Raw genomic sequence first — 24,774 nt, 5'->3', positions numbered from 1 at the left:
TATAGGGTTTGTAGAAAGGGGGGGGGGGGGGGGGGGGGGGGCTTAACAAAAACATAACAAAAAACTGAAAGGGGAATATAAAGGGCAATATTAGACCCGACAAAATCTGGCACGACACGACAACCTGATACGAAGTTAGCGGGTTAGGGTCAGAGATTTCGACCCGTTTATGTACACAGGTTGACACGACACGACACGATAATTAAACGGATGAGTTAGGGTCAAAACTTTCAACTCGAAGATGACTCGTTTAATATATATATATATATATATATATATATATATATATATATATATATATATATATATATATCATATTTTTATAAATATTTTCAATATTATACATTTGTAGTGACCTAAATTCAAGAATTAAAAGTAAAACTCAAAATTTCAAAGTGACTTAATTTTACTCATCCTCACTATGTATCTCATTTGCTTCCTAACTCTTAACTCTTTCCATTTTGCTTTCTAAACTTACTATTACCTCTATCCCATATTTATTGTCCAATTTTGACTGTTTGAACTCTTTATTCTTTAAATTTGACCTTAAATATTTTTATTTTTGATATATAACATTTAATGCAAAGTATATAAATGGATTGTGTTTTAAATGTTTTTTCATTGTTATAAATTTTATCAAGTAATTTATAATACAAATAAAACTTTTGGAAGTCAAAGTAGAAATTTCAAAAGTAAAAAATGGACAATAAATATGAGACGAGGGGAGTATAATTTTTTTTTGGTTCCACCTCCTAACTTCAGCATTTCATATTTTCATTTTTTTCCTCCATGACTTTACTTTTAAAATGATTCAACCCAACATGATACAATATATTTATAAGGTTTAAACTTTAACCCGAAACCCGACACGAAATCGATACGAAAATAAACGGGTTGACACGATACGACACGATAATTAAACGGGTCGGGTTAGGGTCAAACACTCTCAATCCGTTTAATATCTTGACACAACACGACACGTTTGCCAGGTCTAGGCAATATAATATGTTAATTTCTACGAGGGATGAAATACTCAACAAAATCAAAATATGGGGACTAAACACGTCATTTTGACATACCACAAGACCATTTCAGTAATTTATTTCTAAATATTAAAACAAATTGATTTTTCGTAGAAATTGATCATCGTCCCACATCTTATTAACATTTTACCTAACCATCATCTTTTTCGACTTCCCCGTCCAAATAAAAATCATAAATCACACTCATAAACCTTCAAACAGGGCTCATCTTTCACGTCTCCGTCACCGGCGACCATCTAACGGTAACCTTATGCAACTTCACTCTTCCTAGCACCCAATTACACGCATATTGATTCAATCTCTCGTTAGTTATTTCACCAATCAAATTTAATGTCTAGTATGTTATAAACCCTACTTATATAAATGATTTTGTCATGAAGTGATTCTTCAATTTCACAATCCTTGGTATCATGTTACGTATATCGTAGTTAAATCATATCTAACTAAATCGTAGTTCCAGATAAGAAGAAACGCTTTTGCTACATAAAATTTCTCTGTACTATCAAATCATTTCGTATTATTCTATTTTAGGAGTGAAATCAATCATCAAACAGGAGATGGATATGAGTAATTCGAGGCGTTCTCATGGTGGAAGTGGCGATGTTGATGACTCCTCTCTGCAATCTGGTGATTGGAGGACTCAATTGCGAGCAGCTGCAAGGGAAAGGATGGTGAACAGGATGTGTGTATTTACTATTTTCATCCTTCTCTTAAATTTCTTAGAAATGTTAGCTTTTGGGATTTTGTTGATAATAGAGTACCCTTATGTGGAAATATTTACTTTTAGAAGTGATGATAATGCTAATTGCTCAAAAAAGATGGATTACTGCATAAGAAATGAGGTCTTATTTTTAGGGAATACACAACAATTTTTCTCTATATACAACAATTTATGTTTTAGAGAGTTGTACAATACAACATTTTAAAGCATAGATTGTTATGCATGGAGAAAATTGTTGTGTTTCTTAAATCATAATTGCAATTTCACTTAAAAACTTCTTAATGTAGTTGGTTGACTACAGTTTTTTACTTATCTGTAAAATTAAGTTTTCTACAAGAAATATTTTCTAAATACCACATCTTTTAACTAACACATGTTGATATTACATAGAATGGTTAGAGTGAAGAGGCATCATCCATACTCTGGACATGAGGAGCTACAAAAACTTAGAAAAACATCTGCAAGGTTTGAAGAGCAGATTTATAATGCTGCAACAAACCGGGTTTGTTTGATTTTTTTTTTCAGGGCCTCTTTAGTTTGCTTATCACTTCAATAATATAATGTTAGAGATAATGACTTAATGTGTTAAGCTTGAAAAAAGAAGCAGCCCCTAAGTAAAATATCATTTTTTCATGTGATAAGGTACTTTGGAAATTAAATATTTTTTATAATTTGGTTTTTAGTTTGATTATATGCGGAGGATATCCTTGAAAATGCTGACAATTGACACTAGGCCACGAAGACCCATGCCATTGTCATATGCTATGCATTCAAACTATGGTGCCATTAATGGAAACCCCTCAAATCCAGGTATTTCCAAATACACTATCAGAAAAACTAGCAGATAAAAAATAACGTCTGATAAAAACTAGTTGAAAAGCTAGCAGATAAATACAGACTTGTTTTTTAATGTAATGATGTTTTGAGGTTGTTTAATGATGTTTAAGAAATATTTAAAAAAAATTAAGGAAATGATTTAATGAGGTCAAATTTATAAATGTCTGGACTTTGGAATTTGACTTTCTTTATTTGGTAATCAGTAAAAGAAAATATCTTGCTACTTATGATAGCCTCAAAACATCATTACATAAAATGAACCAAGTCACCACACACAAGTTTCATATATCAATTCTTTTGTGAAGCTAGAAAAGTATATTAAATATTTGAATTATATTTACATTGTATTTTGGATGTTTTTATATACTTATGGATCATATTGTTTGGATGCATGTACCAATGGCAGGAAACCAGGATAATGAATAAACCAATGGTGGGAAACCACATGATGTATTATGATGTATATACAAGTATTTGTTGTGAAATACCATTGTATTTTGTTCAATGATGCAAATCGATATACATATCATGTGTGTAGTATGCATTGTAATATGTTGTTTAAATTGTCAATATGTTTTGATCCATAAGGATTTATTGTTGAGATTCAGAATATATAGGAGAACTCAAGAACTAAATTGTGTGAAGCTAAAAAGTGATTATGCGGTTTTTGATTTAATTTATTGTCAAAAAGACAAAAACTACACCAAACCACATAAGATGTTGGGTTTTGTGGGATAGTCACGGAACAAGAAAAAGAGAAAAGTGGGTGACGTGTCCAGTCCAATAATTGTGACATTTTTATTTTTAACGATGAGTGGAGGGAGTTACAGAAAAGTAAGTTGTTATCTATTGAATAGAACTTAGGGGTCGTTTGATAGTTATTAACCGAATTAGAGCGGACTGAATTAAAAGTTGACTCGGTTAGAAGTTTTGACTGGTTAACTTCTGACTAAAATTTACTGTTTGATTTTGCATTTGATTGACTATACAAAATGACTATATTCCCCTTACATTATATTTTTTTATAATAATTCCTGGCCACATCAAGAAACTTGTAAAAAATACAATCTTTTTATACTAATCCCGTCAAAATATATCCATGTTTAGCTACACTTTTAAGTTGATATATATATATATATATATATATATATATATATATATATATATATATATATATATATATCATTACCAATATGTTAAACACTTGTGTTTGTGTCCACGTAGATAAGCTGTTTCCTCCCCCAATCTGAATGGTGTCTGGCGGCCTCTTTTAACGTATATGCTGATGAAGCTTGGTTGTCTGCCTCACCGAGGTGCCTGCCTGTGTCACCTAGCTGCCTGCTTGCTTTCGGTCAGCCTGACCTCACGCTGAGACAAGAGACTTCACGGTGGGTTTTCCTTAGGCGATTCCCCCAAAGCTACTTGTCACCGCTCTTCCATCCCCCTTTTGCTGCCACCACTCTTTCATTGTGGCTGAGTCACCCCTTCAACTTCCTCTTCAAGGCACACATCTTACATCTGGGTGAGACAATTATAGACTTAAGTATTGTTGTTTTTCAGTTCGATTACCAGTGGTTTTCGATGCCCCTCAGCCCCTCACTTCTCTTCTGTCTATTGTAATTATATCTATTTTGGAACTCAATTTTATATTTTTTTAGGTCTTTAATCTTGATCTTTTCGGAGTTACAAAATCGTACATTGAATTTATTGATAATGTTTCTTGATTGCATTTTCTACTCAATGAATTTGTAGATGTTAATGGAATAACAATCGTTCTTCTACCCCATTTGCCCTACTTCATCTCTGTACGACTGGAGACGGGCGTCCAGGACAGCTGACGTCGCAGTTGCTTCTCTTTCCAAATCGTAATTTATTTCTGGTCGCAAAGATTGTATATGATAAAATTGGTTTATTGCTTTTGTATCTTCTACACCCCTCCTTGTGTGAACTACAATTATTTAACAAGTTTGAAGCTTATGAAGAGGATCATGCTTCAGTGAGTTGTACACTTAAAATACATGCATACAAGTAATTACGACTTCATTAGAAGATGAATCATTGTTCTGCCTTTCTCTTTTGACGACTTCTATGCTTTGTTTCAACATCGATTCGACCTATCTTGCCAATTAAAATAGAAGATTTAGTGATCGAACCAGCTAAAGGCCTTGTACCCTAATTTTATTCCTTCCTACCACGTTTCTACCACCATTGATATCCCTTCTCGCCCCTCATTCCCAATAAAAACGAACCCTAAACGAAAGTGTTTTCCAAAAATAGGGCATATGTCTCCACTTCACTAACAATTTTCCACAAACGAATGTCTTATTTTGGTTTAAACAGATTCTTGAACAGGCTGAGATTTGAAAAATGTTATCAGTAGTTTTAAGTATATTCATTTTCATCTGTTTTACAGCTATGTTGCTTTAAATTAGAGGCAGCTGATCCATCCTCTCCCCAGACGGAAGCACTTTTATGGGTCTCCTTATTATCGGAAGACACAGGTTGATTCTTTTTCTTAAATTCGATCATATTCATCCTCTGGATTACATACTTTACAAATAAAACTAGATGAAGTCATCTCAGAAAAAATCAATAACACATATCAGGTTATTGAACATATATATATATATATATATATATATATATATATATATATATATATATATATATATATATATATATATAATGAAAAAAATATGAAAATCATAATTCCTATGTAATCCAACAGATGGCTTGAAATAAGATTGAAAAGAAAACGATTGAGTACCGATGTATATAGAGATCCCTTGTTGGCATGCTTTTCTCACCTGTATTGATTCTCACCTATAAAGAAAGCTCACGTCTTTTGTTTTTTCATTGGTCCATCGAAATTTTTTGTCTCTTTTTACCCTTATAAATTTTTTTTTCAAGAATGTTGTATATGAAAAATTGATCGCAACTACAGAAAATTTTGATTTTAAAGTGTTTTTATCATGATATATGGGGCATTTTTAACCAAGACATCATTGATTGGTATTTTTTTCATCATATCATAATTACCTTACATGTTTGACTACTTACATAGGTTTAAATAGCAGGTCTGTACATAATATTCCATTTTACTACTGTTTTTAGCATGGACATGAAGTGTTTGATGAAATGCTATAATGAAGTTGTTTCTAATGTGATGATTTGAATTGCAGATGTGGATGTAATGCTTCAAATTGTAAGAAGGAGAACATGGTTACTTTATGAGGTATGATTTTACCTCTTTATTTTCTTTTACAGATAACCAAATTCTAAAAAGTGGTTAATTGCAGGTGTCCGGGTGATAAAGAATGGAACACATGTGTGCAAAGTACAAGTTTCGGGTGGATGCAAATGGTTGAACCGATAATGAGAATAAGTACAGATAAGGAGTTGTAAAGCTGTCATTAACTTTCATCCACTGCAAATGAGCTTTGGAAATGGGTGAGATTTGTAATATTTTTATGAAAGAAAGAAAAAGAAAGAAAGGGAAGATATAAGTTTATTTATTTGTTTGTTGCAGGAATATGGTAATGTACAACAATGTAGGATTCAAGTAATTGAAGATGTTTGGTATGTAGTAATCGAACATTTGGTCAATGGTGTCCCTACTCCCATACTCCCAGGTACCAAAATGCACCCTTTATTAGGTAATGTTTGGTATGTAGTAATTGAAAATGGAATACTATATGTTTCCAATATGATAGATCTTATCAGTTCACGTGTTTGATTAACTTAATGGTTTGGTAGTGAAAATTTTTGTCAAAAAGATTTCATTTTTCTTGATTTTCTTAATGGAGTGCAATTCTGGAAGATGTAATGTGAATTACATTTCTCATGCTTTAAAATATGCAAACTATTAGAAAACATGTTTAACCGGATGAAAGATGGTTACGTAGTTGCTGTCAGTTGCATAGATTGAGAATTCTTTTTATGCTAATAATATTTTTAATATTATATCATTCTATAAAACATACTAAAAAAACAAAACAACCAAATAAAAATGAAAGAATACAATATGGATTATCCTAATCGTAAGAACCTAACTGTTAGCATATAGAAGATACTTTAGTTATTCATAATTTCTTTATTGGACATTAAAAACTATTATTAAAACTATTTTTTTTCAAAGTTTAATATTTTACATAATGTGAACCAGAATGCAGCCTTCCCGAGTTTTTTTTTTCTATTTTTTTTTATTTTTTTTATTTAATACTTATCATTTATTACAAATTTCCTTACTAACTAAAGTAAACGGGAAGTTGTTTTTATAATTCCAACTTACCTAGATCAGGTCCAATATTTGCATGATATGTTTTCCGGTATGTAATCTAATGATGCAATCACCTGTGAAAATATTACCCGATTTCACAAATGAGCCGGACTTGGAATTTTGTGCCATTAGATTGTAGTCTGGTACAATGGGTTTAATATATTAAAGGGTGAAAATAATTTAGGGATTCCTCCATAGTTAGCTTTCATCCTTCATAAGTGAGAAATTAAAGATCTAAATGTCTAATTGATCGATTAGGAAATGAGGCACTCAAGTCATCAAGGTAATCTTTTCAGCAAAGGCAAGTTCTATCTACTTATGTTTTCGAATGCATTTAATCGTTCTTGAAATGTTATGATACGAAGAAATGAAAACTAGGATTCAATAATGAACAAATAACTGAAAGTACGTTGCTATTTCTTGCATTTAACATTATAAAGGATTGAGTTTAAAAAGTAGCAACATAATTTCGTTGATATGTGGACTATAAAATCTCACTTCAATTTGTTTCTTTTACAAAATTGTACCTTTAATATTTTTTTGTTAACACAATACTTTGAAAAATCTACCTGATTATAGCATTGTACTTTTATTATTTTTCTTATTGGGACATTATACATTGAAAAGTTTACTCGATTATACCAGTGAATTTCTTTGAATTTTGCCAATATTATTGTAGTTGGATTGATTACAATGTTGGTGTTATAATACCAAATAAATGGAATTATGTTGGTATTTGTTGCATTTAAACTTAAAAAGAGAAAAACATATGCCTAAAGTTAGAAATAGGTTCTTGCAATGCAAAGAGTTGATGCCTTTTTTTCTTTTCTTCTACCGTATGTGATGTCATTCCCAACATTTGAAGTTATCGTTTTCCCCATGTTTTTGTTTCTCTAGACTTGGCATTTAGTTAACGATTAGTATATCTATGCACGCATGTACACATACACAAACATAAAGTATATTCATATTGCTTGCATTTGGCCCAACCAGTGGCTAAATGTAAGAAATAACAACATACTTTCTTAACCTTTCCAAAATATATTTTTTTCTCATTAAAGTAATGTATTTTGAAAGTACAATGCTATAATTGGCTCTACTTTGAAAAAAAAACCCACCCAATTATAGCATTGTGCTTTTAGCGTTTGACAGTACAGTGCTTTAATAGGAAAAAAGTAGTAAAATAAACTTAATAGAAATATAAATTAAAGTAATTAAGATTATATCATTGTACTTTTTGCATGCAACAGTTTAAAGAAATAGAAATGAAAGTAAGATGCTACATTAGTCAAACAAATGAAAATTCATTTGTCAATGCTTCTGGTGTGTGTTTATTCATTGATCTGGTGTTTGAGCAATCTCTTCATGCTAGCGTTGATAAACGAAAAGACATTTTTGGGGACAAAAGGGGAAAACAAAATCGAGTTTGGGTTGATCAAGTTTTCCCGTCACAGATAGGAACAAACTGTTGAGTAGCAGTAGGGCTGTTTGACGACTGTTTTAGTTAGCTCAAAGGTAAGGGCTTTTATTTTTAAAACTATCATTAATGACTTACTTACCCTTCAGTGATTCTTGATTAGATGTGTTTTTTTAGGGGGGTAAAACCTGCACAAGGGTTGACTTAGATTCATCTCCATCAGACATGGATCAATAGCACAACGCAGGATACACTCATTGGGAGAATGACTCCCGTTCTTTAGGACCAAACCTGTGGGATGAGGAAAAATATAAAAAAGGGCATAAAGATTGATATTAACTCCTGTCTTTCACATTCTGGCTTCATTTTTTTTCTTTCAACATTAAAACTTAGGATTAGAGGATTTACTATAGGTGTTATTGTATCTGCGCTTAACTCTGTATTTTGTTTTCATGAGGGTAAATATGGAAATAAGTACTTGATTAACTTAATGGCTGCTGTGGGATTCATAATAATCAAACTTAGCTCCGAAATTGGTGTTTTCTTTGGAGCCACTTAAAACGGCTTACCACTAATTCTTTAGGGTCGTGATTATCACGGCCCGTTTATGTTTCCTAGTATATATATATATATATATATATATATATATATATATATATATATATATATATATATATATATATCTTATAAGCAACTAATATGTTGAGCCAAGATCAAATGCAAGCACCTTCAGGTAGCTACAAATCCTCTTCAAGAAAACTCAAGTCCTGAAAATTGGTACATAATAACATTAAACATTACACAATACATTCTAATAGGAGTAGCTAGCCACATAAAATCAATTCTAAAGCATTCATAAAATCACAGTTTAATCGGCTTTTGATCTTATATTGCAAATTTAACATCAAGAGCATTTTTGTTAACAAAATTATCCCCGCTCATTTTATTTTTCTTTTACGTTGGATTGGTTTGCTCAACTAATCGAATGCTTCAGGTATTGTACTTGATGCAGAGCACATAAGGACTCAAACACATCCTAAAGTCTATCAAACACATCCTAAAGTCCATCAGTTGAGGTTGATTTCGTTTTCAATTTCAAAACACAAACATGAACAAAATCTAGAATTTTGAAATTCAATTGATTGAGGTTGCTTTCAGTTTCCAATTTCAATATGCTAGAATTTGACAGATAACATGTAGATGATGATGGTAGAATATACGTCTTGCAAACAATTGAAAATCAAAATACAAACAGGAACAACAAAATTGGAAAACACGGACAAACACACTTAAGTCGGAAGAAGTGTAGCGGAGGTTGTGTGGTTAGAGGAAGATGATGTAAATCTCTGTGGATTCGGATCCGATAGGGGGTAGATCTCTGAGGAAGAAGGAAGGAGATTACCGATTTTGTTTGGGAGAAAATAGAGACGAAGAAATGTCCGGTCGATACGAGCTAAAGCATTAATGATGGTGTAATAGTCTAGGTTAACATTTGTAACTCATTTTGAAGTAATAAAGAGGAATTATGTGAATATTATGTGAATTGTGTGCTTATTTGCTTAATTATTATATGATTTAATTAATTAATAATAAAAATAAGCGTTGCAAATAAATATTAGATAAAGCCGATATCTTTTAAGAAAGTTGTAGTGGCCGAAACAAGGATTCCGGGGATATAAAGAACGTCGAAATCCGAGTTATAACGAAGAAGTTATGACATGTCGAAGTTTCGCGACGGAACCGACACGACACCGGGAAGCGTAAAAAGTGAATTTACGATAAAGTGCTTTTTAGCCTTAGCAATCTAAACGAAAGTCGTAGTGCTCATTAAACCGAGAGCGTGTGTAAAAAGAACGGCCAAATCTGACTTCATATGAGGAAGTTATGATTTTTCTAAGTTTCAGCTTAGCAGAAAATAGCTAAAAACTCGAATTTTAGATCGAGTGATTTTTAGCCAACACAACCTAAACGAGAATCAAAGGTCTCGTCAATAGTAGTACAACGGTAAAAAGACAGACGAAAACAGACGTCGGATGAAAAAGTATTGAATTTTTAACGGATTTTCCTGTCCCGGTTTGTTAAAAATAATAATATTAAAAATAAAGTCAAAATTAGCCGACGGAGTCTAAACGAAAGTTGTAGAGTATAATTTTACCTACGCATGCATATAAAGAACGTCAAAAACGGAGCATGTATGCGAAAGTTATGGATTTTAGAAGTTTTGGCTCAAAAATCAAGAAAAACACAAAATCCGAGAAATTCCGCATGGTCCGAAATAGGCCACGTCACCCTCGCCTGGCTACTGGCTGTGTGTCCAAAGCAGCTCTGTCATCCGAGTCATGGCGCGTCCGAGGAGTGACACGTGTCGCATTCTTCTGAGTCCAAGCTTCGGTCCAATAGTTGTCCGACGCGTGCCCATCCGCGTGTCCGGGTCTTGCACAAGCCACCTTCGAGCCTCGCAGCACGGCCTTCGCATCTGCTGCCGCGTGTTCGCTTCTCCGCCCTCGGATCCGAAGCCTCCCCCTATAAATAGAAGGCTGCGAGCCTTCCCGAGTAACTTTGGAAAATTGCCATTTTTCACCCCTTTATCAATATTTTAATCATTTTGACCTCCCCCGAAGCCCCGGTATCATTTCTAACACCCGAAACACGCCCCGAAGTGCCCGAAAACCCAGAAAATTTTATCTTTTCGGTTTTGAAGCTCCAACCTCGCCGAGCTCGGTTTTTCATTAAAACCCCCGATTTTATCAAAAACGATCATTTTAAGAAACGAAGTGTTGCTCGATTATCGTCTTATCAAGTGAGTGTATAGTAACTTTCATCTTACACATAAATATGAAGTATTTTCTATAAAATACATGCTATGTGTATATATATTGTTTGTTTATTTGAGATGGATGTTGAATGGATGTTTATACAAGTTTTAAACTGTATATATATTTTTATCTACAAATATGTTGGGTAAAACATGGGTAGATGAAATAGTTGATGTGTGCTAAAATGATGAGAGGCCTCGATGTTGTTGGTGTTCCAGTCATCTAGCGGAGTATGGATGACGACCACGGACTCTTCTAGACAGTCTAGTGGAACGCTGGCAGGCTCATAACCTGTATGTGTTTGTAGGCTTGATGTTCACCGGTGTACTCCATCCCCCTCATGGTTGCCTTACGGACATATATGGCTGAGGAATCCCCTTAGCAGTAAAGTCCATCCCGATGATAAAATCCTTAGACTAGGTCCTTTGTATATGTGTTTAGGGACGTAAAGTGAGGATAACGAGAATGGGTAATCAGTGTTATTGTTGGTTGATGAAATTAATAAATTCATTGTTGGTCGATGAAATTAATAAATTTATTATTATTTGTGGGTTGAAAACCCTATATGCTCACCAGGCTCCCAAGCCTGACTCACTCAGCTTTCTGTTTACAGGTAGTGGACCCAAAGCATAATTTAGATGATGATGAGAGATTTTTAGATTATAGGCCAGTAGTTGTAAATAACTGTTGTAAGGCTTCTACTGTACTATTTTTTGTTTTTGGTCTGTACCCGAACATGACATCCTGAGGTTTTGATATATAATAAAAAAAATACATTTCTTTTAGAAGTGCTTTGATAAACTTTTTATCATATTTTGTTTTGGGAACAAATTCTGCAACACTTTTAATCAAAGGATTACTCTAATTTTATTATAAAAAGCATAAACTAAATCGGTCTTTTTTGGCCGTGAAATTGGGGATGTCACAGTTGGTATCAGAGCATTAGTTTAAGCGAACTAGGAATTTGTAGGATTTCTAGACTTAAACTTAGAATGCTAAGTGATGATTGTAAGATGAGTGTCTATCATAGTTTAGACACGAGCACTAGAATATTTTAGGAAAATACCTAAAATGCTTTTATGTGCTAAATGCTATATGTTTGCCATATATGATATTATTTGTTCGGATCTATGGTTTGTTGCCGACTGGATCTGGAAACCTTATGTGTGTAGGATTCTAAGCATATGACTACGATATTAGAACTAACATATAAACGTTTCGGAGTCTATAGTGCATAAAGATCTAAATTCACCTTATTCGGTGTATAGATCAAGAATGGCAAGAACTAGAAGTGGAGTTGGAAATGCAAACGGAAACAGGAATCAACAGCCGCAACCCCCAATACTTGAGCAAGTACCTATTGCAGGAGCTGCACCTGAGCCAATTACAATAGATGGGGTACAAGCGATGATGCAGATGATGTTGGATCGCCAAATGGAGGAGACAAGGCAATTACTGCAACAGAAAAAGGGAAGAAACTACGGTCCCTGTTGAACAACCTGATTTGAATGAAGGGCAATCAGAAGGAGGGAACTACATTGGGACTGTTGGTCAAGCCAACCCACCGATAGTTAGACGAAACAACCAGGATGGAGGAGATGATAGAAGTGGATGCAAATACAAAGATTTCATGGCATCTAAACCACCGTGTCTATCCAGAAGTCCGACACCAATGGAAGTTATAAATTGGATCTCCGAAATGGAGACAATGTTTGAAAGTTGTAAGTGTAGCAACAAACAGAAGACCGTACTTGCAATTCCTCTGTTAAAATCTGGTGGAACTTACTAGCTGATTCGATGCCCAAGGGAGAAGCCAGCAAGATGTATTGGGAAGACTTTGTGGTAGAACTGAAATTGCAATACTGCTCTGAGCAGGATCTTCTGGAAATCAATAATGAGTTTTAGAATTTGAAGAAAGGAAAAATGAGCGTTACTGAATACGCTGCTAGTTTCATAGAAAAGATGAAGCTTATTCCATACTTAGTTCCAATTGAGCTCTCTAAGGTCAATAAGTTTGCACATGGTTTACCAACGGATTTTGGTCCAATGTTTAAGCAAGCAACCACATTGAAAGCCACCATCTGAGCTGCTAAGAATGTTAAGACCCAGATCAGGGAGAAGGGTCTGGAGAGGACAGATGTTGGTGAGAAAAGGAAGTTCGAAGGACCTTCGAGGTCCAACAAGAAAAGTAAATTCTTAAAGTCTAGTTCGAGAGGAGGAGGAGGAGAACCCAAATGGTGCGACAAATGTAAGAAGAAGCACCATGGGAAATGTGGTGAAGAGGTCACATGTTTTAAATGTGGAAAGCCTGGGCACTATGCCAATGAATGCACCCTCAATAAGAAAGTATCTTATAGGTGTGGTGAGGAGGGGCACATTTCAAAGGACTGCCTAAAGAAGAAAGGGGAAGCAAGGCCCAATCTCCCACCAAAGCCAAAAGCCAGAGCCTTCCAAATGACACTTGAAGCTGCAAAGGAGGAAGTGGATGTCGCTTCAGGTACCTTTCTCGTAAACAAATTACTTGCCCAAATTTTGTTTGATTCTGGAGCCAACTACTCCTTTATTTCGCATGAATTTGGTAGAAAACTAGCTTTGCCTGTTGATAGACTAGATAATGCTTTAATAGTCGAGGTTGCTAGTGGCAAGTTTATACCTGTTAGCCATCACATGAAAAACATCTTCATAGACTTAAATGGGAATAAGTTCCACGAGGAATTATTGCCTATTGAGTTGAATGGCTTCGACATCGTGCTGGGGATGGATTGGATTAGCGCCAATGATGCCGAAATATTGTGCAGGAAGAAGATAGTAAAAGTAAACCCGCCAGGGAAAGAGTCATTTATGGTGTATGGGGATAAACGCAGAGTGAGTTCTGGAATCATCTCCACAATGAAAGCAAGAAAGTGTTTGGCCAAGGGATGTACATCATATCTAGCATTTGTGATCGATGCTAAAAAGGAAAAGAAGGAGGTGTAGAAGATACCAGTGGTGTGTGACTTTTCGGAAGTCTTTCCTGAAGACCTTCTTGGATTACCCCCTAATAGACAAGTAGAGTTCCGAATAGACTTGTTTCCAGGAACCACTCCAATAGAAAAAGCACCATATCGATTAACACCGACAGAGATGAAGGAGCTGATGACACAACTTTAGGAGTTATTAGACAAAGGTTTCATTAGACCTAGTTCATCGCCCTGGGGAGCTCTGGTGTTATTCGTAAAGAAGAAGGATGGGAGCATGAGAATGTGTATAGATTACAAAAAGCTGAACAAGGCAACAATAAAGAACAAGTACCCGTTGCCAAGGATAGATGACCTGTTTGATCAGTTGCAAGGTTCGAGTTATTTCTCGAAGATCGATCTTAGGTTAGTCTATCATCAGCTAAAGGTGAGAGAGCAGGATATTGAGAAGACTGCATTTAGAACAAGATATGGACGCTACGAGTTTTTGGTTATGTCATTTGAACTAACCAATGCTCCAGCAACATTCATGGATTTGATGAATAGGGTTTATAAACCATTCCTTGATAAATTCGTGATAGTGTTCATAGATGACATTCTGATTTACTCAAAAAGCCAGGAGGAGCATGGGAAACACTTGCGAGAACTGTTAGAAGTATTGAAAAAAAGAGAAGTTGTATGCTAAGTTCTCCAAATGTGATTTTTGGATTCAGGAAATCCAATTCTTGGGTCATGTGGTCAACCAAGATGGAATAATGGTTGATCTAGCAAAGATTGAAGCTGTAATGAAGTGGGAACAACCGAAAAGTCCCACGGAGATCTGAAGCTTTTTGGGATTAGCTGGATATTACCGAAGGTTTATCGAAGGCTTTTCTTCGATCGCTACTCCATTGACAACTTTGACCCACAAACGAGCTACTTATACTTGGAGTGATAAGCATAAAGAAGCATTCGAGTTGCTAAAGAAGAAATTATGTGAAGCACCAATTCTTTCTTTGCCAAAAGGAGTTGAAGACTTCGCAGTTTATAGTGATGCATGTGGAGTTGGTTAAGGTTGTGTTCTGACCCAACAGGATAAGGTGATAGCACATGCATCGAGACAACTGAAAGAGCACGAAAAGAACTACCCCACTCATGATTTGGAGTTGGCAGCGGTAGTATTCGCCCTAAAGATATGGAGGCATTATCTTTATGGCACAAAGTGCAAATTTTTTACTGATCATAAGAGTCTTTAATGTCTCTTTAATCAGAAATAATTGAATACGGGGCAACGATGCTGGCTGGAATTACTCAAGGACTACGACTGTGAGATACTTTACCACCCCGGTAAAGCCAATGTTGTCGTTGATGCTCTCAGTCGGAAGGTAAACCTTGAAAAGAAAAGGCCAAGATTTTTGAGAATTGAAGTTGTATCAACAATTGTGGAGAGTATAAAGAAAGCTCGGGAAGAAGCTTCAGAGAAAAATGACCGAAAGAAGTAGGTTTGGGCAAAACGTTAGTGTTCAGTATAAACAGTCAAGGACTAAAGGTATTCCAAGATCGAATTTGGATACATAAGACAGGAGGAATAAGAGATATTCTTATGGAAGAAGATCACAAAACCATGTACTCGATTCATCCAGGTAGCACAAAAATGTATAGGGATTCGAAACCCTACTATTGGTGGCCGACGATGAAGCTCGATGTTGCAAAGTATGTGGCCGAGTGTGTGACATATGTGAGAGTTAAGGCACAACATCAGAAATCATATGGGAGTTTAGAACCTTTACCTGTACCCATGTGTAAATGGGAAGACATCACCATGGATTTTATGACTAAACTGCCCAGAACAAAGAACAGTCACGACATGATTTTGGTGGTCGTTGATCGGTTTACGAAAAGTGAACACTTCATAGCAGCCAATGAGAAATGGTATATAGATAAACTTGCTAATGCTTACGTGAAGGGGATAGTAAGACTTCACGGTGTGCCTTTAACTATTGTATCAGATCGTGATAGTTGTTTCACGTCGAGGTTTTTTTGAAAAGTCTACAAGATGAATTGGGTACGAAATTGTGTCTGAGTACAACTCACCATCCGCAAACCGATGGTCAGAGCGAACGAACGATTTAAACACTGGAGGATATGCTGAGAGCATGTACCCTGGAATTCCAAGGTAACTGGGATGAACATTTACCTTTGGTAGAATTTTCCTACAATAAAAGTTTCCACTCGAGCATCAAGATGACACCTTATCACGCTTTGTATGGACATAAGTGTCAAACGCAGTCATGTTGGCTTGAAGCTGGAGAAAAGAAGTTTATGGGACCGGAGATAGTCCATCAGACTGCTGAAAAGTTGAAAGTGATTAGGGAAAGGATGTTAACAGCTCAGCATCATCAAAAGAGCTATGCTGACAAGAAAAGAAAACCAATAACATTCGAAGTTGGTGATTCGGTTTTGCTTAAAGTCTCACCGTGGAAGGGAGTTATAAGATTTGGTAAAAGGGGAAAGTTGAGTCCAAGGTTTATTGGACCGTTTAAAGTTCTTCAGAGGATTAGGAACCAAGCTTACAAGCTATAACTACCAGAAGAACTAGATGGTATTCATAACACTTTCCATGTGTGTTATTTGAGGAAGTTCACGGGAGATGTTCCCGACATAATTCCAATTTATGAGTTAAGACTGGATGAAAGCAAGAGGTTAATCGAAGAACCAGAGGCAATCGTTGACCGTAAGACTAAAAAGTTGCGACGCAAGATGGTCGATTTAGTGCTTGTGCGTTGGAAACATACGAATGGGCCAAATCTCACATGGGAAACGAAGAGTGACATGATGAGTCACTATCCGCATCTGTTTGTTGATGTGTGATTCCGGGGACGGAATCATCCTAAGGGGGAGAGAATTGTAACGCCCGTGTTTCTGGGCTAAAGCATTAATGATAGTTTAATACTCTAGGTCAACCTTTATAACTCATTTTGAAGTAATAAAGAGGAATTATGTGAATATTATGTGAATTATGTGCTTATTTGCTTAATTATTATGATTTAATTAATTAATAATAAAAATAAGCGTTGAAAATAAATATTAGATAAAGCCGATATCTTTTAAGAAAGTTGTAGTGGCCGAAACAAGGATTCCGGAGATATAAAGAATGCCGAAATCCGAGTTATAACGAAGAAGTTATGACATGTCGAAGTTTCACGACGGAACCGATACGGCACCGGGAAGCGTAAAAAGTGAATTTACGTTAAAGTGCTTTTTAGCCTCAGCAATCTAAACGAAATTCATAGTGCTCGTTAAACCGAGAGCGCGTGTAAAAAGAACGCCCAAATCTGACTTCATATGAGGAAATTATGATTTTTCTAAGTTTCAGCTTAGCAGTAAACAACTAAAAACTCGAATTTTAGATCGAGTGATTTTTAGCCGACACAACCTAAACGAGAATCAAAGGTCTCGTCAATAGTAGTACAACGGTAAAAAGACAGACGAAAACAGACGTCGGATGAAAAAGTTTTGAATTTTTAACGGATTTTCCTGTCCTGGTCTGTTAAAAATAATAATATTAAAAATAAATTCATAATTAGCCGACGTAGTCTAAACGAAAGTTGTAAGGCATAATTTAACCTACGCGTGCATATAAAGAACGTCAAAAACGGAGCCCGTATGCGAAAGTTATGGATTTTAGAAGTTTTGGCTCAAAAATCGAGAAAAGCACAAAATCCGAGAAATTTCGCATGGTCCGAAATAGGCCACGTCACCCTCGCCTGGCTACTGGCTGTGTGTCCAAAGCAGCTCTTTCATCCGAGTCGTGGCGCGTCCGAGGAGTGACACGTGTCGCATGTCCGAGTCTCGCACAAGCCACCTCCGAGCCTCGCAGCACGACCTTCGCGTGGTCCGGAATACGCCACGTCACCCTCGCCTGGCTACTGGCTGTGTGTCCGAAGCAGCTGCGTCATCCGAGTCGTGGCGCGTCCGAGGAGCGACACGTGTCGCGTTCTTCTGAGTTCGAGCTTCGGTCCAATAATTGTCCGACGCGTGCCCCTCCGCATGTCCGAGTCTCGCAGCAGCCGCGTGGCCTTCGCATCTGCTGTCGCATGTTCGCTTCTCAGCCCTCGGATCCGAAGCCTCCCCCTATAAATAGAAGGCTGCGAGCCTTCCCGAGTAACTTTGGAAAATTTCCATTTTTCACCCCTTTATCAATATTTTTATCATTTTGACCTCCCCCGAAGCCCCGGTATCGTTTCCAACACCTGAAACACGCCCCGAAGTGCCCGAAGACCCGAAAATTTTTATCTTTTCAGTTTTGAAGCTCCAACCTCGCAGAGCCCGGTTTTTCATTAAAACCCCCGATTTTATCAGAAACGATCATTTTAAGAAACGAAGTGTTGCCCGATTATTGTTTTATCAAGTGAGTGTATAGTCACTTTTAATCTTATACATAAATATGAAGTATTTTTAATAAAATACGTGTTATGTGTATATATATTGTTTGTTTATTTGAGATGGATGTTGAATGGATGTTTATACATGTTTTAAACTGTATATATATTTTTATCTACAAATATATTGGGTAAAACATGGGTAGATGAAATAGTTGATGTGTGTTAAAATGATGAGAGGCCTCGATGTTGTTGGTGTTCCAGTCATCTAGCGAAGTATGGACGACGACCACAGACTCTTCTAGACAATTCAGTGGAACGTTAGAAGGCTCGCAACCTGTATGTGTTTGTGGACTTGATGTTCACCGGTGTACTCCATCCCCCTCATGGTTGACTTACGGACATATATGGCTGAGGAATCCCCTTAGTAGTAAAGTCCATCCCGATGATAAAATCCTTAGACTAGGTTCCTTGTATAGGTGTTTAGGGACGTAAAGTGAGGATAACGGGAATGGGTAATCAGGGTTATTGTTGGTTGATGAAATTAATAAATTTATTTTTGGTCGATGAAATTAATAAATTTATTATTATTTGTGGGTTGAAAACCCTATATGCTCACCAGGCTCCCAAGCCTGACCCACTCAGCTTTCTGTTTACAGGTAGTGGACCCAAAGCATAATTTAGATGATGATGAGGGATTTTTAGATTATAGGCCAGTAGTTGTAAATAACTGTTGTAAGGCTTCTACTGTATTGTTTTTGTTTTTGGTCTGTACCCAAACATGACATCCTGAGGTTTTGATATATAATAAAAAATACATTTCCTTAAGAAATGTTTTGATAAAATTTTTATCATATTTTGTTTTGGGAACTAATTCCGCAACACTTTTAATCAAAGGATTACTCCGATTTTGTTATAAAAAGCATAAACTAAATCGGTCTTTTCTGGCCGTGAAATTGGGGATGTCACAGATTGAAGAAGTTGTATGATTGATTTAAGGATACAAGGGCAAAGCTTGTCATTTGGGGCGGACTGAAGGCCAACACTCGGTCAGAAGGTTTTGAGATGAGGACCGAATCATCACATTTATTTGTACCGAATCTGAAGATAAAGAACCCAAATCAAACAGATCAACTTCTGACTGAGGACTGAGTCCTTCTAACTGGGTTAGCATCAATATAAAACAGCGCCTTAGGAAGACTTAAATTGGCAAATGACAAAAATTATGGACCAAAGTCATGTCAAGCAAAAATAATAACAATTGTATTAAATGTGATAAGCTCATAAAAATAAGCAAGTAAGATTTTTTTTAAGTTAATGAATGGAAGTTTAAATAATTAAAAACATATTATATGTGACCCGACTCATATGTAGGAAGCGTACATAAAAATAAACACGAAAACGTAAAAAAGAAAATTACGTCGAAACATTGATGAACTCGAATTTATACCGACACGTACATAAAAAAGCAAGTAATTTTTTAAAAATCAACGAACGAAAGTTCTAAATTTATGTCGAAACGTTGACCACCTCTAATTTATACCGATACATACGAAATTTTATAGAGTCGGATGGGTGACAACTATAGGAAATCAAATTGTATATATTACGAGAGATAAAACAAAAGTTTAGAAAATGAAAGGGTGAAGTTGATATGTAACATCCCGAAATCCAGGTAAAGCTACTTTATCCTTCCATTTTGTCAAGTTGTCAAAAGTGGTCCCTTGAAAGTTCTTGTAGCAAATGAGTACACTGGACGTACTGGGGAGTACGGTGAGCGTACCCATGCGCTTAATTTGGACACGGACTCGCCTGGGTACGCTGGGTATAATGGGTCCAGACGCAAACCCTAATATTTGACTTGTGCACTATATAATGGATGCTAAGGCTCATTTCTCAGCCTCCATATCAGTGAGTGAAACCCTAAGAGAGCCTCCCAATCGTCCTTAGCTTGAGAGTGAGTGTTTTGGAGCTAAAAGTGCCTTGGTGTGTTAGTGAAGAAGAAGGAGAGGAGCTTATGGAGGCTAGAGCTTGAAGTGCAAGTTTGGATCTGAGATCTACAGAGGAAGGAGCTGCATTTGGAGGTATAAAATTCAAAACTTTCCTCCTTATTTGGTTAGATGATTGCACGGACCATTTCTAGGGTTAAAAGTCCTAAAGGTGGAGACTTTATGAGTGTAATGTACTCCATGGACCTAGATCTGTCCCATTTAAGTGATATTTGTGTTATAGATCCATAAAGTTGCCATCTTGGTTGTTGTTATGAGGTCATGCTTGAGTTATGAGCTTTCTAGAGTTGGGAAATGGAATGTTATGGGTGTTAGTGACTTGTCCAGCCATACAAAGGCTTAAACTCACCAACTTTATGGATTAAGAGGGTTAGAAATGGTCAGATCTAGAAGTTGGGCGTGGGTCTTAACTAATTAAGACCCCAAAATGCTTAGAGTCTGAAACTGGGAGTTACGCGGGGCGTAAACCCAGTACGCGCGGCGTAAGGGGTCGTGCACCCCATTTTCTGTGAAGACACTGGGTACGTCCAGCGTACATGTGTGGTACGCACAGCGTAACCCGGGGAGTTGACTTTTAGGGTTTGGTCAACTTTAGAGTCTTTGAGCCATGGGAGGGGTAAAATGGTCTTTTACCATTCTGAGAGTACTAAGAGAGGGAATAGCCTAGCCTTAAGGGATGTATTGATTTAGAGTGTTTATTTCAAATGACTAGGCAGAAGCTAGATCGGATTTTTCAGAGTTGAGATTTTACCGAGTTACCTGAGGTGAGTCTTCTCATTATACTTTACCTAGAGTGGTAATCAGAGTTATGTGACAGAGTATTTTGTATGCTTTTGCATGATGTGATTTCTATGTGATTTATGTCATGTATGTGCCAGACTTTTCAGAGTTAGGACCGGAAGGTCCACAGAGTTAGGGCCAGAGGGCCCACAGAGTTATGGGACTGGAGGGTCCCACTGAGACACATTGACCAGAGGGTCAAACAGAGTTATAGCCTCGAGTGTCTAATATATGTTGTGTGTGGTATTTTGGGGAACTCGCTAAGCAATTATGCTTACAATGTTGTGTTATGTGTTTCAGGTACCAGTAAGGATCGCGGGAAGGCGCCGGTTTGATCAGTACACACTCGAGGAGCATTTACATATTTTGATCTTGGGATGTGATGTGATGAATTGATTATGTGATACAATGATGTTTTTATGAAAATTATGAATGGAAAGGTGTTTTATAAATGTGAAAAATTAATTAAAAATTTGGGTATTACAAATTGTATCAGAGCCTTGGTTTGAGGGATTTGGGTGCACCTTCGGGCGTATCTGAACTCAAACTGAGGATTTGAGTGATTTTCAAAATAAAATTCACAAAATTTTCTCAAGAGTACAAGTTTTTTTAAGAGCAGAGCAGAGCAGTGTGTACATTCAACCAGCGTCCGAACGGTGATTTCCTAAAATACCCTTACATTATGATTTATGCGATATGTTATGATATGATATGCATGCTAGAGTAGGCTAGGTATTCTTATTAGGGCTAGAGTGGCCTGAATTGTGATGCCTTAGCCTAGGGATTTTGCTGCTAGGAGATGCTTGAGAGTGAATAGATGGCAGCGAGGAGCTTATGAGAGATCTGCTAGAGGGTAGACTGTATATAGAGAGAGTAGAGTACTTGGGAATTGGGGTCCTAGGAGGAGGACTTGGGATGAATACTGATGTGGTGTGGACGGTAGTATTGGGCCTGTACTACCGAAGGCATCGGATCAGTGCGCAACCCAAGTAAGAATCCTTAGGGTACCAGGGATCAAGTAGGATTAGGATATCGAGTGTGTGTACGCTCGAGCAAGTTTCTGATATCTTGTGTTGTATTTCAGAGAGAGACATCATGGTTGGGACACGCCACAGGACAGGGACTAGCGAGGGGGGTGTGAGCGATGAGGAGCTCCGCCAGATGATTCATGATGAGGTGGTTGTTGCCATCCGCGCTGAGATTCAAGAGATGTTCGGGTATATCAAGACCACATTGATTGAGACTTTTGATGAGCGGTATGATTCTCTTACTGATGTTGTTGTTGCTGCAGCCACTGCAGCCATTGCTGTCACCAGAGTTTGATGGGACTCAGGATCCGATAGCCGCGATGAGGTGGATCTCTGACATTGAGGGGTGCTTCTACACATGTTCATGTCTGGAGCATCTGTGAGTTTGGTTCGCGCTAAACCAGCTTCGCTTGGGGGCGAAGGACTGGTGGAAGTTTGTGACAGCGCACTATTCTTCTGTAGAGCTTGCTGCGGTGACCTGGGAGAGGTTCACTGCTATGTTTCGTGATGAGTACGTTCCCCCGGTGGAAAGGGAGCGTTTGGCCTAGGAGTTCTTGACCCTCAAGTAGGGTACTGAGTCTGTTATTGTGATCACCAGGATGTTCCATGAGAGGGCGATGTTCTGCCCTGAGCACGTGTCTACCGAGCAGGCATGTATGAGTCGGTATTTGAGTATTCTGAGGAGGGACATACGAGAGTTCGTGGCGAACTCATCGTACCGAACATTTGCCGAGCTTCAGGCAAATGCTCGGAAGAGGGAGATAGAGCTGGAGACTCAGGTTAGGGAGGAGGCGGAGTCTCAGGGGAGGGATCAGCGACCGGCACAGTCCCAGTCGACTACCAAGCGGGCTAAGCCCGCCGATTCGAGATCAGGGAACCAGAAGGGCCGCACTTGTGGCTAGTGTCACAACTAGAAATTTTGTGTCTTGTAATCACTATACCTAAGTAAAATGTTGAATCAAAAACTTAAGAACATGTGTGACACCTATGATTATGACATCAAAAACTTCAATCAAATACATCATACAAATACTACAAATAGTCAACAAGTAATTGGAAACCCTAGAAGTTCTTGTTTAAGTCCATTTTGGACTAGGACTTCCTTATTGGACTCAATGGACCAATAAGCTTCCAATTTGACTATCATGGGCTTAGAACCCTTAATTGGGCTCTAATTGGACCCACATCAATTTATTTCAACATTATGGGCCATATTGGGCCTAGAATGAAATAAATTAAGAGTTTTGAACCATGATTAACCTAAACTAGCCCAACAAAGTGTGAAAATCATATTATATTTCTTTTAGGTCAAGACTCATCCAACTTAACTTCTATGTGGGCTTGAGGGCAATAAAGCCCAAAACCCTTTTTCCTTTCACATTCTCGGCCCAAGGCCCAAATCCAAGAAGAAAAGAGGAGAAGTTGACTTAATGCATGCCACCTCATTATTACATGGTGGTTATCCAAGCTAATACTCCTCAAATATCAATGCTAATCTCATTTCTCCATGCAACTCTCTCTCTCTCCCTCTCTCTTCTTGTTTCGGCCGTGGCTAACACACACACACACACCTCACAAAAATCTCTCTAAATCACTCAAGACTTCTCTCTTCTTCCTCACCCAAGGATCTCGAAATTTGCTTGTGTTTCAAGAAGATTTCACAAGATAATCATCATCCTTTGGTAAGTTTCCCATGTCTAAGTTACAAAACTCCCCTCTCATATAAGATCAGTTATTCTAAACAAGTTTCTTTGGTGATCATACTCCTAGAAAACTCCATAAACTCGAGATCTTCATCAAGGGGAGCTAGGGCCGAAAATCACTTCATTTTTCTTCCATCTTCTCTCCAAAACCGAAAGCTTCAAACAAGGTGAGCTTCATACCCCCTATTTTCTGTTTTTATGAGTTTTGTGGGGGGGGGGGGGGATACAAGTGAAAGTGTAGATCTATATGTGTTTTGTATGCCTCGTATGATTTCCATGCTTATATGTGTGTTTTTGTGTGTTATAATGTTGGATCTAGCCATAAAACCCCTCAAAACCGAGATATACCTTGTGTTAAATGATATTAGCATCAAGTATATTTCTACATACAAAGTGTTCCAAGAAAAATAGCTAAATGGCTTAGTAACAATTTCTTTGGGCTAAAAACTCAATTTTTGGACATAAAATGCTAAAAATATAAAGTTAAAGGGCCCAAATTGAAATATTTCGAAATCTGATGGGGGAGATGAGTCAAAACAGTTTCCATAATGTATTTTCTAAAAATATGCTTGTTGGAGGATTAAAAACATAAATTTCAAGCTTAATGGGCTAAAAATGACATTTTCGGCCCAATAAGGCCCATTATGCGAAATTTTCTGATTTGGAGGGTCAAAACTGTGTTTTTCTGTAAAACAGTGGACTATTAGTGTTCCAAGTACTTTTCAAAGGTTTAATATGCTTTTTAAATTTAAAAAGGACCAAAGTTGCAAAAAATTTACAATTTGGGCCAAAATTGTCAAAATTGCGAAAAAGAGGGGTTATA

At 36.9% G+C, this 24,774-nt stretch overlaps 1 protein-coding gene and 1 long non-coding RNA gene across 6 annotated transcripts; both read left to right on the top strand.

Annotated features, from left to right (window-relative positions):
- The first annotated feature begins 1,157 nt into the window (after positions 1-1,157).
- On the top strand, positions 1,158-3,188 carry LOC145052960 (mediator of RNA polymerase II transcription subunit 15a-like). Its single transcript, XM_079000906.1, has 5 exons — positions 1,158-1,285; positions 1,575-1,725; positions 2,155-2,266; positions 2,448-2,574; positions 3,008-3,188. The coding sequence occupies exons 2-5, from the start codon at positions 1,601-1,603 to the stop codon at positions 3,025-3,027; spliced, it is 384 nt and encodes a 127-aa protein (XP_078857032.1). The 5' UTR covers positions 1,158-1,285; positions 1,575-1,600; the 3' UTR covers positions 3,028-3,188.
- Positions 3,189-3,822: 634 nt separating this feature from the next.
- LOC145052959 (uncharacterized) lies at positions 3,823-8,830 on the top strand. 5 transcript variants are annotated; one of them, XR_013684300.1, is made up of 7 exons: positions 3,823-4,123; positions 4,354-5,102; positions 5,784-5,836; positions 5,901-6,051; positions 6,131-6,233; positions 8,131-8,395; positions 8,475-8,788. It is a non-coding gene; the product is annotated as an uncharacterized LOC145052959 (long non-coding RNA). The 5 variants fall into 5 exon arrangements; XR_013684299.1 differs by having other exon boundaries at positions 7,139-8,395; XR_013684298.1 differs by having other exon boundaries at positions 5,015-5,102; positions 6,131-8,395; positions 8,475-8,830.
- Positions 8,831-24,774: the final 15,944 nt, after the last annotated feature.

Source organism: Lactuca serriola, chromosome 5, assembly GCF_051521515.1.
Source record: "Lactuca serriola cultivar US96UC23 chromosome 5, Lser_US96UC23_V15, whole genome shotgun sequence".
NCBI classification, from domain to species: domain Eukaryota; kingdom Viridiplantae; phylum Streptophyta; class Magnoliopsida; order Asterales; family Asteraceae; genus Lactuca; species Lactuca serriola.
The sequence above is the reverse complement of the archived record's forward strand: the minus strand, read 5'-3'. Positions and strand labels throughout refer to the sequence as shown.

Excerpts from the sequence above, each read along its gene's own strand:
- LOC145052960 (XM_079000906.1), top strand. The coding sequence starts at position 1,601 with ATGGATATGAGTAATTCGAGGCGTTCTCATGGTGGAAGTGGCGATGTT. Across the intron at positions 1,726-2,154 it reads GAAAGGATGGTGAACAGGAT|AATGGTTAGAGTGAAGAGGC; the intron begins GTGTGTATTTAC and ends GATATTACATAG. Across the intron at positions 2,575-3,007 it reads TGGAAACCCCTCAAATCCAG|GAAACCAGGATAATGAATAA; the intron begins GTATTTCCAAAT and ends TACCAATGGCAG.